The sequence below is a fragment of the Amphibalanus amphitrite genome, unplaced genomic scaffold, assembly GCF_019059575.1.
Source record: "Amphibalanus amphitrite isolate SeventyFive unplaced genomic scaffold, NRLGWU_Aamphi_draft 000144F_arrow, whole genome shotgun sequence".
NCBI classification, from domain to species: Eukaryota; Metazoa; Arthropoda; class Thecostraca; order Balanomorpha; family Balanidae; genus Amphibalanus; species Amphibalanus amphitrite.
This window is the reverse complement of record NW_024881639.1, coordinates 482,777-496,747: the sequence shown is the minus strand read 5'-3', so window position 1 is coordinate 496,747 and position 13,971 is coordinate 482,777. Positions and strand designations below refer to the sequence as shown.

Sequence of the window (13,971 nt, the reverse complement as noted above, 5' to 3'; positions counted from 1 at the left end):
CCACATAGCGACTTTTTGGGCGGCATCTGACTCTGAGAGCCCTCACGACGGCCTCTGTGGGCCCCATTATTGGCTCCAGGGCCCCTCACGACATCCTTTGAGGGCTCTCACGTTGGCCCCACGGGCCGCGCTGGCATCGGAGGACCCCACGATGGGCTCGAGGGCCCTCGAGCATCATGAAGACCTATAAGAGCCCCACAGTGGTCTCCGAACGCCACCACGGAGGCTTGTTTGGCCGCGCTGGACTATGATGGCCCTAACGATGACCTCTGAAGCCCCTTACGACTACTTTCGAGGACCCTTATGATGACGTTTGGTGTCTACTGCAGGCTCGAAGGGACTACTGATTCGTTCAGGCGATTCACGTGCCCATTTATGTCACTTATAGTGCAGGGGGCATCTTTCCCAACGTCAGGGGGTGTCTTTCCCACCCTGTGGGGTAAGATGCCCCCTTTCACTTCTTCAGGAAAATGCTTAATAGCAAAAAAGTTATAATATTTCAGGCACGAAAGTGTGATATTTTTGGAGAAAAATGATGTCGGCTTCCGTTGAAATTCCAAGTTTTTGCTTTCCCATCGTCATTTTCGAATAACATATGACATAGCAAAACCCTGGGCATCTTTCCCCACTCTCCCCTATTAAATGCGTGTCGTAACGCAGGCCATTGACCAAATATGAGCATTCGCTCATTGTCCACGAATCTTAACAAGCAAAAATGTTTTTTATTGTAAAAGGGAAGATTACCTTCTTTTTGGGATCATGTGTAACATTTACGGTGACCTCAACGAGTGCCTTGAAACTCGATTCGCGAACCAGATTAGCACGTTTTTGTTACAAAGACGAGGAAAACTGGTTCCATTACCCGGGCTTTAATTAGTCAGGCATATTTCACCGTCTAACATTCAATGGTGCAATGCTCACAAGCCAGATAGGTTATCATCTTCCCATCTACCTATCCCTGTAATATCTGTAGGTACTATGACTATGACCATCCGTCCGCTCTCGGTTGACCGCGCCCGTGACCGCCGCTGCCGCAGGGCATCGTCTCCAAGTACGGCCTGGAGGCGGAGAAGGCCGGCTACTTCACCGGCTACGACATCAACATCGACCCGGGCGTGGCCAACAGCGTGGCCACCGCCGCGCTCCGCTTCGTCGCCTCCATGATGGGCAGCAGCATCGCGCTCCGCAACGGCGTGAGTTGGTGCACGGGGAGAAGGGGATGGGGCCGGCCGGGCTGGGCCTCGTGCCACTCACACGGTATCCAGTGGTACTGCACTCGGCAGCGGCGGCCCGAAACGCAGCGTGTGCTCAACGTTCCGCATCGCGCCAGTTATGGTTTACTTAACGATGCATATTGCTGCACAACTGTGTAATTACACAGAACAGAGGCCGTTATACATTCATTACATTTTAGCGCCGGCGCCACGCTACAGTGGGGGGCAAATGACCATGACAAGTTGAGCCAAGCATCCGCTCGTCTTCAGTTTCCGAGCTGGCGATTTTTGAATCAGTTGTGATCGCCAAACCCAGTCCCGTCCTGCACGCATCGTTGGAGAGTTGGCTAGAAGCCACTCCCACCGCGGGGGCCGCGGGCTCGCTGCCGTGGGGTGGGGGCGCCGGTGACCTGGTGCCCTCGGCGGCGCGTGCGGCCCAGGTCGTGACTCTGCGGAAGGAGGACCGCCCAGATCGTTCACACCCTTTCCATCAGCGCACACCGCCCCACCGCTCGCACTTTCCCGGTACCCGGCTCACCGAGCTCAGTGCTGGAACGGCCTAATTGGCCAGAGATATTTCATAGTTATGCTATGAGGCATGCATGCCCTGCTGTTTTAAATGTGTCATGAATTGATGAATAGCTACGTAAATGTGGTACTGTAGTTACAATTAATTACCTGGTAAGAATTATTGCGACATCGTGTAGTCATCCACGCGCCTGTAGACGCATCAGCAGGATGACTTACTGATCCCACGGCTGGAAAATGATGTCGCCAGCAGATTTTAAATTTAGATCTGATGAGTCATGATAAAGGCTCCTGCTGACCTCAAAACATCAGTCAGACACACAGTAGATTGTAGCATAAAGAGCTTTTTATAGGCTGTACAGTGCACAGTGCCTTTCCGCGCTATTCAATGTAACATTATTCTTAACGTGAACATTTGTAGAATATGTTAAGGCATTATGTCAGGAGCGATGCGCTTATAGGAAATATGACGTTCTTCTTATTCACCGACCGAAGCCCATCCCCGCCCCGTACCTCTTCACCTACCCACATCGCCAAAAAATGCTCGAGACCAAATTGTTACGTGCATCAACGTCAACCCCCCAAATATCTCTGTGGTACATGTCCGTGAAGTTAGCGTCAGCAACAGCAACGAATACAGCGTCGGATTCAGAATCGCTTAAAAAACTCATATTAGGGCAATTGGGGGACGGGGAGCAAGAATATGACCTTTATTTGGCCCTAGCTCTTACCCCTTACCCCTTAATCGGCCCTTAAAGGACGGGGCGCGTCAAAAGTGCCTCAAGGGTTCGTCTGATCGCCAAAATAAGGGTCGCAATCGATTCCCCGGGTCAATATCTAGCCGCAGCCTCGGGTTCCAGATGTGTGCAACTTACCCCTTACCCCTTAATCGGCCCTTAAAGGAAGGGGCGCGTCAAAAGTGCCTCAAGGGTTCGTCTGATCGCCAAAATAAGGGTCGCAATCGATTCCTCGGGTCAATATCTAGCCGCAGCCTCGGGTTCCAGATGTGTGCAACTTACCCCTTACCCCTTAATCGGCCCTTAAAGGAAGGGGCGCGTCAAAAGTGCCCCAAGGGTTCGTCTGATCGCCAAAATAAGGGTCGCAATCGATTCCCCGGGTCAATATCTAGCCGCAGCCTCGGGTTCCAGATGTGTGCAACTTACCCCTTACCCCTTAATCGGCCCTTAAAGGAAGGGGCGCGTCAAAAGTGCCTCAAGGGTTCGTCTGATCGCCAAAATAAGGGTCGCAATCGATTCCCCGGGTCAATATCTAGCCGCAGCCTCGGGTTCCAGATGTGTGCAACTTACCCCTTACCCCTTAATCGGCCCTTAAAGGAAGGGGCGCGTCAAAAGTGCCTCAAGGGTTCGTCTGATCGCCAAAATAAGGGTCGCAATCGATTCCTCGGGTCAATATCTAGCCGCAGCCTCGGGTTCCAGATGTGTGCAACTTACCCCTTACCCCTTAATCGGCCCTTAAAGGAAGGGGCGCGTCAAAAGTGCCTCAAGGGTTCGTCTGATCGCCAAAATAAGAGTCGCAATCGATTCCTCGGGTCAATATCTAGCCGCAGCCTCGGGTTCCAGATGTGTGCAACTTACCCCTTACCCCTTAATTGGCCCTTAAAGGAAGGGGCGCGTCAAAAGTGCCTCAAGGGTTCGTCTGATCGCCAAAATAAGGGTCGCAATCGATTCCCCGGGTCAATATCTAGCCGCAGCCTCGGGTTCCAGATGTGTGCAACTTACCCCTTACCCCTTAATCGGCCCTTAAAGGAAGGGGCGCGTCAAAAGTGCCTCAAGGGTTCGTCTGATCGCCAAAATAAGGGTCGCAATCGATTCCTCGGGTCAATATCTAGCCGCAGCCTCGGGTTCCAGATGTGTGCAACTTACCCCTTACCCCTTAATCGGCCCTTAAAGGAAGGGGCGCGTCTAAAGTGCCTCAAGGGTTCGTCTGATCGCCAAAATAAGGGTCGCAATCGATTCCCCGGGTCAATATCTAGCCGCAGCCTCGGGTACCAGATGTGTGCAACTTACCCCTTACCCCTTAATCGGCCCTTAAAGGACGGGGCGCGTCAAAAGTGCCTCAAGGGTTCGTCTGATCGCCAAAATAAGGGTCGCAATCGATTCCCCGGGTCGATATCTAGCCGCAGCCTCGGTTTTCAGATGTGTGCAACTTACCCCTTACCCCTTAATCGGCCCTTAAAGGAAGGGGCGCGTCAAAAGTGCCTCAAGGGTTCGTCTGATCGCCAAAATAAGGGTCGCAATCGATTCCTCGGGTCAATATCTAGCCGCAGCCTCGGGTTCCAGATGTGTGCAACTTACCCCTTACCCCTTAATCGGCCCTTAAAGGAAGGGGTGCGTCAAAAGTGCCTCAAGGGTTCGTCTGATCGCCAAAATAAGGGTCGCAATAGATTCCCCGGGTCAATATCTAGCCGCAGCCTCGGGTTCCAGATGTGTGCATTTTACCCCTTACCCCTTAATCGGCCCTTAAAGGAAGGGGCGCGTCAAAAGTGCCTCAAGGGTTCGTCTGATCGCCAAAATAAGGGTCGCAATCGATTCCTCGGGTCAATATCTAGCCGCAGCCTCGGGTTCCAGATGTGTGCAACTTACCCCTTACCCCTTAATCGGCCCTTAAAGGAAGGGGCGCGTCAAAAGTGCCTCAAGGGTTCGTCTGATCGCCAAAATAAGAGTCGCAATCGATTCCTCGGGTCAATATCTAGCCGCAGCCTCGGGTTCCAGATGTGTGCAACTTACCCCTTACCCCTTAATCGGCCCTTAAAGGAAGGGGCGCAACAAAAGTGCCTCAAGGGTTCGTCTGATCGCCAAAATCAGGGTCGCAATCGATTCCTCGGGTCAATATCTAGCCGCAGCCTCGGGTTCCAGATGTGTGCAACTTACCCCTTACCCCTGAATCGGCCCTTAAAGGAAGGGGCGCGTCAAAAGTGCCTCAAGGGTTCGTCTGATCGCCAAAATAAGGGTCGCAATTGATTCCCCGGGTCGATATCTAGCCGCAGCCTCGGTTTTCAGATGTGTGCAACTTACCCCTTACCCCTTAATCGGCGCTTTAAGGAAGGGGCGCGTCAAAAGTGCCTCAAGGGTTCGTCTGATCGCCAAAATAAGGGTCGCAATCGATTCCTCGGGTCAATATCTAGCCGCAGCCTCGGGTTCCAGATGTGTGCAACTTACCCCTTACCCCTTCATCGGCCCTTAAGGGAAGGGGTGCGTCAAAAGTGCCTCAAGGGTTCGTCTGATCGCCAAAATAAGGGTCGCAATAGATTCCTCGGGTCAATATCTAGCCGCAGCCTCGGGTTCCAGATGTGTGCAACTTACCCCTTACCCCTTAATCGGCCCTTAAAGGAAGGGGCGCGTCAAAAGTGCCTCAAGGGTTCGTCTGATCGCCAAAATAAGGGTCGCAATCGATTCCCCGGGTCAATATCTAGCCGCAGCCTCGGGTTCCAGATGTGTGCAACTTACCCCTTACCCCTTAATCGGCCCTTAAAGGAAGGGGCGCGTCAAAAGTGCCTCAAGGGTTCGTCTGATCGCCAAAATAAGGGTCGCAATCGATTCCCCGGGTCAATATCTAGCCGCAGCCTCGGGTTCCAGATGTGTGCAACTTACCCCTTACCCCTTAATCGGCCCTTAAAGGAAGGGGCGCGTCAAAAGTGCCTCAAGGGTCCGTCTGATCGCCAAAATAAGGGTCGCAATCGATTCCTCGGGTCAATATCTAGCCGCAGCCTCGGGTTCCAGATGTGTGCAACTTACCCCTTACCCCTTAATCGGCCCTTAAAGGAAAGGGGCGCGTCAAAAGTGCCTCAAGGGTTCGTCTGATCGCCAAAATAAGGGTCGCAATCGATTCCCCGGGTCAATATCTAGCCGCAGCCTCGGGTTCCAGATGTGTGCAACTTACCCCTTACCCCTTAATCGGCCCTTAAAGGAAGGGGCGCGTCAAAAGTGCCTCAAGGGTTCGTCTGATCGCCAAAATAAGGGTCGCAATCGATTCCCCGGGTCAATATCTAGCCGCAGCCTCGGGTTCCAGATGTGTGCAACTTACCCCTTACCCCTTAATCGGCCCTTAAAGGAAGGGGCGCGTCAAAAGTGCCTCAAGGGTTCGTCTGATCGCCAAAATAAGGGTCGCAATCGATTCCTCGGGTCAATATCTAGCCGCAGCCTCGGGTTCCAGATGTGTGCAACTTACCCCTTACCCCTTAATCGGCCCTTAAAGGAAGGGGCGCGTCAAAAGTTCCTCAATGGTTCGTCTGATCGCCAAAATAAGAGTCGCAATCGATTCCTCGGGTCAATATCTAGCCGTAGCCTCGGGTTCCAGATGTGTGCAACTTACCCCTTACCCCTTAATCGGCCCTTAAAGGAAGGGGCGCAACAAAAGTGCCTCAAGGGTTCGTCTGATCGCCAAAATCAGGGTCGCAATCGATTCCTCGGGTCAATATCTAGCCGCAGCCTCGGGTTCCAGATGTGTGCAACTTACCCCTTACCCCTGAATCGGCCCTTAAAGGAAGGGGCGCGTCAAAAGTGCCTCAAGGGTTCGTCTGATCGCCAAAATAAGGGTCGCAATCGATTCCCCGGGTCGATATCTAGCCGCAGCCTCGGGTTCCAGATGTGTGCAACTTACCCCTTACCCCTTAATCGGCCCTTAAAGGAAGGGGCGCGTCAAAAGTGCCTCAAGGGTTCGTCTGATCGCAAAAATAAGGGTCGCAATCGATTCCTCGGGTCAATATCTAGCCGCAGCCTCGGGTTCCAGATGTGTGCAACTTACCCCTTACCCCTTAATCGGCCCTTAAAGGAAGGGGCGCGTCAAAAGTGCCTCAAGGGTTCGTCTGATCGCCAAAATAAGGGTCGCAATCGATTCCTCGGGTCAATATCTAGCCGCAGCCTCGGGTTCCAGATGTGTGCAACTTACCCCTTACCCCTTAATCGGCCCTTAAAGGAAGGGGCGCGTCAAAAGTGCCTCAAGGGTTCGTCTGATCGCCAAAATAAGGGTCGCAATCGATTCCCCGGGTCAATATCTAGCCGCAGCCTCGGGTTCCAGATGTGTGCAACTTACCCCTTACCCCTTAATTGGCCCTTAAAGGAAGAGGCGCGTCAAAAGTGCCTCAAGGGTTCGTCTGATCGCCAAAATAAGGGTCGCAATCGATTCCCCGGGTCAATATCTAGCCGCAGCCTCGGGTTCCAGATGTGTGCAACTTACCCCTTACCCCTTAATCGGCCCTTAAAGGAAGGGGCGCGTCAAAAGTGCCTCAAGGGTTCGTCTGATCGCCAAAATAAGGGTCGCAATCGATTCCTCGGGTCAATATCTAGCCGCAGCCTCGGGTTCCAGATGTGTGCAACTTACCCCTTACCCCTTAATCGGCCCTTAAAGGAAGGGGCGCGTCTAAAGTGCCTCAAGGGTTCGTCTGATCGCCAAAATAAGGGTCGCAATCGATTCCCCGGGTCAATATCTAGCCGCAGCCTCGGGTACCAGATGTGTGCAACTTACCCCTTACCCCTTAATCGGCCCTTAAAGGACGGGGCGCGTCAAAAGTGCCTCAAGGGTTCGTCTGATCGCCAAAATAAGGGTCGCAATCGATTCCCCGGGTCGATATCTAGCCGCAGCCTCGGTTTTCAGATGTGTGCAACTTACCCCTTACCCCTTAATCGGCCCTTAAAGGAAGGGGCGCGTCAAAAGTGCCTCAAGGGTTCGTCTGATCGCCAAAATAAGGGTCGCAATCGATTCCTCGGGTCAATATCTAGCCGCAGCCTTGGGTTCCAGATGTGTGCAACTTACCCCTTACCCCTTAATCGGCCCTTAAAGGAAGGGGCGCGTCAAAAGTGCCTCAAGGGTTCGTCTGATCGCCAAAATAAGGGTCGCAATCGATTCCTCGGGTCAATATCAACCCTTATTTTGGCGATCAGACGAACCCTTGAGGCACTTTTGACGCGCCCCTTCCTTTAAGGGCCGATTAAGGGGTAAGGGGTAAGTTGCACACATCTGGAACCCGAGGCTGCGGCTAGATATTGACCCGGGGAATCGATTGCGACCCTTATTTTGGCGATCAGACGAACCCTTGAGGCACTTTTGACGCGCCCCTTCCTTTAAGGGCCGATAAAGGGGTAAGGGGTAAGTTGCACACATCTGGAACCCGAGGCTGCGGCTAGATATTGACCCGGGGAATCGATTGCAACCCTTATTTTGGCGATCAGACGAACCCTTGAGGCACTTTTGACGCGTCCCTTCCTTTAAGGGCCGATTAAGGGGTAAGGGGTAAGTTGCACACATCTGGAACCCGAGGCTGCGGCTAGATATTGACCCGGGGAATCGATTGCGACCCTTATTTTGGCGATCAGACGAACCCTTGAGGCACTTTTGACGCGCCCCTTCCTTTAAGGGCCGATTAAGGGTTAAGGGGTAAGTTGCACACATCTGGAACCCGAGGCTGCGGCTAGATATTGACCCGGGGAATCGATTGCAACCCTTATTTTGGCGATTAGACGAACCCTTGAGGCACTTTTGACGCGCCCCTTCCTTTAAGGGTCGATTAAGGGGTAAGGGGTAAGTTGCACATATCTGGAACCCGAGGCTGCGGCTAGATATTGACCCGGGGAATCGATTGCGACCCTTATTTTGGCGATCAGACGAACCCTTGAGGCATTTTTGACGTGCCCCTTCCTTTAAGGGCCGATTAAGGGGTAAGGGGTAAGTTGCACACATCTGGAACCCGAGGCTGCGGCTAGATATTGACCCGAGGAATCGATTGCGACCCTTATTTTGGCGATCAGACGAACCCTTGAGGCACTTTTGACGCGCCCCTTCCTTTACGGGCCGATTAAGGGGTAAGGGGTAAGTTGCACACATCTGGAACCCGAGGCTGCGGCTAGATATTGACCCGGGGAATCGATTGCGACCCTTATTTTGGCGATCAGACGAACCCTTGAGGCACTTTTGACGCGCCCCTTCCTTTAAGGGCCGATTAAGGGGTAAGGGGTAAGTTGCACACATTTGGAACCCGAGGCTGCGGCTAGATATTGACCCGGGGAATCGATTGCAACCCTTATTTTGGCGATCAGACGAACCCTTGAGGCACTTTTGACGCGCCCCTTCCTTTAAGGGCCGATTAAGGGGTAAGGGGTAAGTTGCACACATCTGGAACCCGAGGCTGCGGCTAGATATTGACCCGGGGAATCGATTGCGACCCTTATTTTGGCGATCAGACGAACCCTTGAGGGACTTTTGACGCGCCCCTTCCTTTAAGGGCCGATTAAGGGGTAAGGGGTAAGTTGCACACATCTGGAACCCGAGGCTGCGGCTAGATATTGACCCGGGGAATCGATTGCAGCCCTTATTTTGGCGATCAGACGAACCCTTGAGGCACTTTTGACGCGCCCCTTCCTTTAAGGGCCGATTAAGGGGTAAGGGGTAAGTTGCACACATCTGGAACCCGAGGCTGCGGCTAGATATCGACCCGGGGAATCGATTGCGACCCTTATTTTGGCGATCAGACGATTCCTTGAGGCACTTTTGACGCGCCCCTTCCTTTAAGGGCCGATTAAGGGGTAAGGGGTAAGTTGCACACATCTGGAACCCGAGGCTGCGGCTAGATATTGACCCGGGGAATCGATTGCGACCCTTATTTTGGCGATCAGACGAACCCTTGAGGCACTTTTGACGCGCCCCTTCCTTTAAGGGCCGATTAAGGGGTAAGGGGTAAGTTGCACACATCTGGAACCCGAGGCTGCGGCTAGATATTGACCCGGGGAATCGATTGCAACCCTTATTTTGGCGATCAGACGAACCCTTGAGGCACTTTTGACGCGCCCCTTCCTTTAAGGGCCGATTAAGGGGTAAGGGGTAAGTTGCACACATCTGGAACCCGAGGCTGCGGCTAGATATTGACCCGGGGAATCGATTACGACCCTTATTTTGGCGATCAGACGAACCCTTGAGGCACTTTTGACGCGCCCCTTCCTTTAAGGGCCGATTAAGGGGTAAGGGGTAAGTTGCACACATCTGGAACCCGAGGCTGCGGCTAGATATTGACCCGGGGAATCGATTGCAGCCCTTATTTTGGCGATCAGACGAACCCTTGAGGCACTTTTGACGCGCCCCTTCCTTTAAGGGCCGATTAAGGGGTAAGGGGTAAGTTGCACACATCTGGAACCCGAGGCTGCGGCTAGATATCGACCCGGGGAATCGATTGCGACCCTTATTTTGGCGATCAGACGATTCCTTGAGGCACTTTTGACGCGCCCCTTCCTTTAAGGGCCGATTAAGGGGTAAGGGGTAAGTTGCACACATCTGGAACCCGAGGCTGCGGCTAGATATTGACCCGGGGAATTGATTGCAACCCTTATTTTGGCGATCAGACGAACCCTTGAGGCACTTTTGACGCGCCCGTCTTTTTAAGGGCCGATTAAGGGGTAAGGGGTAAGTTGCACACATCTGGAACCCGAGGCTGCGGCTAGATATTGACCCGGGGAATCGATTGCGACCCTTATTTTGGCGATCAGACGAACCCTTGAGGCACTTTTGACGCGCCCCTTCCTTTAAGGGCCGATTAAGGGGTAAGGGGTAAGTTGCACACATCTGGAACCCGAGGCTGCGGCTAGATATCGACCCGGGGAATCGATTGCGACCCTTATTTTGGCGATCAGACGATTCCTTGAGGCACTTTTGACGCGCCCCTTCCTTTAAGGGCCGATTAAGGGGTAAGGGGTAAGTTGCACACATCTGGAACCCGAGGCTGCGACTAGATATTGACCCGGGGAATCGATTGCGACCCTTATTTTGGCGATCAGACGAACCCTTGAGGCACTTTTTACGCGCCCCTTCCTTTAAGGGCCGATTAAGGGGTAAGGGGTAAGAGCTAGGGCCAAATAAAGGTCATATTCTTGCTCCCCGTCCCCCAAATGCCCTAATATGAGTTTTTTAAGCGATTCTGAATCCGACGCTGTATTCGTTGCTGTTGCTGACGCTAACTTCACGGACATCTGTGGTACCTAATTAAAATCATGTGATAAAATCACTTATCGCTTCAGGCTTACCACATTCTATTAGCCCCTTACCCTCAGTACACATAACATTCCGGAATCCGGGCTGTCTGTTTCGTGTCGCAGGACCGCGTGACGGGCGAGCTCGACCTGACGCGCACCTTCTACGCGCCGTTCGACCTGTACGCCAAGGGCAAGATGGACCAGGTGCTGGAGGGCCTGGTCCACGAGAAGGCCATGGCCGAGGACGTCTTCATCTCGGAGGCGATGACCAACAAACTGTTCGAGGACTCGGCCGATGGTAAGGAAAACGGGACATCTCGGATCTAGGGTAGACCATGAAGAAGGGCTTCTGTCTTCATAAGGATCGTAAAGCAGGACTGGGGTGGAAATTGGCCGCAAAACCAACATGGCACGAGTAATGATCACGCTTATGTTTCCGTCGCCCGTGACACCCACGCCTTCCTCGGTGTCTGTGCCGCAGGTTTCGGTCTGGATCTAGCCGCGCAGCTGATCCAGCAGGGCCGCGACCACGGTGTGGCCGGCTACAACGAGTGGCGCAAGTTCTGCGGCCTGGAGCGGGCCAAGTCCTTCCGCGACCTCACCGACACCATGGAGGCATCGGTCATCGAGGCGCTCCAGCGCGTTTACAAGTGAGAACACCACGCACTTTGCACTCGATGTGATGTAGGTCTCCGTAAAACAGGCTCGTAGACCTGCTTGTTGTGGGACTTTTAATTCAACAGTCATTCTACACATATCGTGTTCGTCTTACGGTTCTGCGGATGATAGCCATTTGGCGGGAAAAAAGTGTTCAGTATTATGGGACTCCATTGGGTCTTTTGACTAGTCCACCACTTTGCCGTTAAGCCCTAGGTGTCTGGGTTTGTAGGCGTGACCTAGAACGCTGCACTTCAGGTGGCTGTTTGTCAGAGGGTGGCTGCGATCTGATGTACTCGAGTCAACTCAGCGTGATGAGAGCATGACGATCTTGACGAGCCTGATTTGGTTAATCAGCCGCTGAATTATTCATGATGGCACGCCACGGACGAATGTGTCGGCCTTGTTGCATCCGGGTGGCTTTAGCCGCAGTGAAAGTCTCAATCACAATCGCAGCCTCATCTCTAAACTCACGTCTCAGGGCCGGTGTTTCATGTTCATCCCGCCAGACGAAACTGCATAGTGCATAGTGACACCTTTGACTGTGGCTGTTGCACTGCCACTCTAACAAATGGCGTTCAGTGTAACACTCGCCGCCAGCCCATGTGCATGACTCGCCCATCATGCCACGCTGTGCTCGCAGCTCCAGTGCGGCTCTGCAAAGACAGCTGGTGCTTGTGTCGAGATCCAGATAGTCACTCAGCCCACCGTTTGTCTACGGGTGAAAGCGAACCCGCCATGGCCGTTTGTTTTCCTCCTGGTGACCGGTGGGCTCTGTCTTTGCCGCGTTTCTCCCTGTCAGACTTTTGGCAATATCTCCCTGGCATCTGCATGCCAGCAGCACAGCTGCTGATCAGTGGCAATATCTGCCTATCGAACCGTGTCGGACTCTCGGCAGCGTCTCCCTGTGCAGTCAATCCTATGACGGAGTTCCATGCCTGTCGGACCCTGGACCAGTGCTGACTGACTCACTTCCTGTCGCGCACCCAAGACCACCCCCTGACCGCGTCTCCTCCAACAGTCACGTGGACGACATTGACCTGTTCACGGGTGGCCTGGCCGAGACGGCCAACATCGGCGCGCTGGTCGGACCGACGTTCGGCTGCCTGATCGGCCGTCAGTTCCACTACCTGAAGCGCGGCGACCGGTACTGGTACGAGAACGACGTGCCGCCGTCCTCCTTCAGCAGAGGTCAGTATCATCTCGGGACAGTTCGTCGTCACGGGCGCAGGATACAGGGCGGTTTGGTAGTCAGCGGTCATGCCCAGTACACACATTCAGTTCGTATCGGTCTGCCGGCAAGCAATTCGTATTTGGGTTTGTTATACCGCAGGTGCTCTCATTTCTGACTAAAGCATTTGCGACGTTGCGTTGCTTACATGCATTACTGAGATTCGAAACGGCTCTATCCATACAAGCCACTTTGATATATTGCAACGTTGACATTCCTTAGCGGCGTTTGGTAATTCATACCCTTGGCGATGATATGTACTGCGGTAGTTTTGAAAATTATTAGCATTAGCGGTAAGCACGCAGGTTCAGCCATCCCATCATGCGACCAAATTGCTAGCGCCGATGAGGTGCGACACGGGAGGTCAGCTTCATATGACGCCCCAACACGCGACAGCTCGTGTCCTTATATGGGGAAGCGTGAACGTGGATGCGCGTGCTATCGAGTGCCATCGCGAATGCGATCTCCTTGTCCACCACAGACCAGCTGGCCGAGATCAGGAAGACATCGCTGGCGCGCATCATCTGCGACAACGCCGACGCCATCGAGTTCATGCAGCCGACGGTGCTGCTGCAGACAGACGAGTTCCTGTGAGTTAGCACCGAGGGTCCGTGGGAGCACCGGAGTTCGCTCCTGAGTTTCAACTTTGCGAGGTTCAGTGCAAGGTGCAGAGTGCGTGGCTTCCATGGGAGCACCGTATATAATCCCACAGCTTTTTATTGTCACAGAGGCACCGTTTTACACTTCGACCTTGCAAGGTTATTCGTATCATCGTGACTGGTCTCTTGTATCAGATAATCGCTTACCAGATGATGAAACAAGCTTGTGGAATGCAATCGGCCAACATTCGCCTCACTTGTCCAAAACCACTACAGCTTGTTTTCACTTTTACTTTAACACTTTGTTCCCATTGCACTGCCGTTGTCTTCTTTTTCCGACATCTATCCATTTCTATCCTCCAGGAACGCGCGCATGGACTGCTCGAAAGACATGATCGGCCGGGTGAACCTGGACCGGTGGCGGCAGCTGTCGCCCAACTTTGTCGTGCCCGACGAGATGCTGCACGAGTCGATCGAGCGCGCCAAGCGCGACCTGGGCGAGATGCGCCACACCGAGTGGAACCTGCACGAGCACCGTGAGTACCGCCCCCGGTGCCGGCCAGGTGGGCTCGGCCTGGTGCCGGGATAGGAGACGGACGCAGCCGGGACCGAGAGCCAGGGTCTGCAGGAAGGCTCACCCAGCGCATCCCGTTGAAAGACGGGATCCCCCATAAAGTAGTCGGAAATGCTCTGCATAAATAAGATACTTGTAGCTGACAAGATAACTGCTTGGCTTTATATGTTTTGTGTAAAAGCTTGCTAACCAT

At 53.4% G+C, this 13,971-nt stretch overlaps 1 protein-coding gene across 2 annotated transcripts in view; it reads left to right on the top strand.

The window, feature by feature from the left end:
- Window positions 1-13,971, top strand: part of LOC122382646 — a 63,317-nt gene that overhangs the window by 39,033 nt on the left and 10,313 nt on the right. For both annotated transcript variants that reach the window (XM_043368255.1, XM_043368254.1), the window contains exons 11-16: window positions 1,038-1,193; window positions 10,841-11,015; window positions 11,199-11,367; window positions 12,396-12,565; window positions 13,087-13,195; window positions 13,568-13,740. In XM_043368255.1, the coding sequence (XP_043224190.1) occupies window positions 1,038-1,193; window positions 10,841-11,015; window positions 11,199-11,367; window positions 12,396-12,565; window positions 13,087-13,195; window positions 13,568-13,740 (952 nt within the window). The remainder of the gene's footprint in view (window positions 1-1,037; window positions 1,194-10,840; window positions 11,016-11,198; window positions 11,368-12,395; window positions 12,566-13,086; window positions 13,196-13,567; window positions 13,741-13,971) is intronic.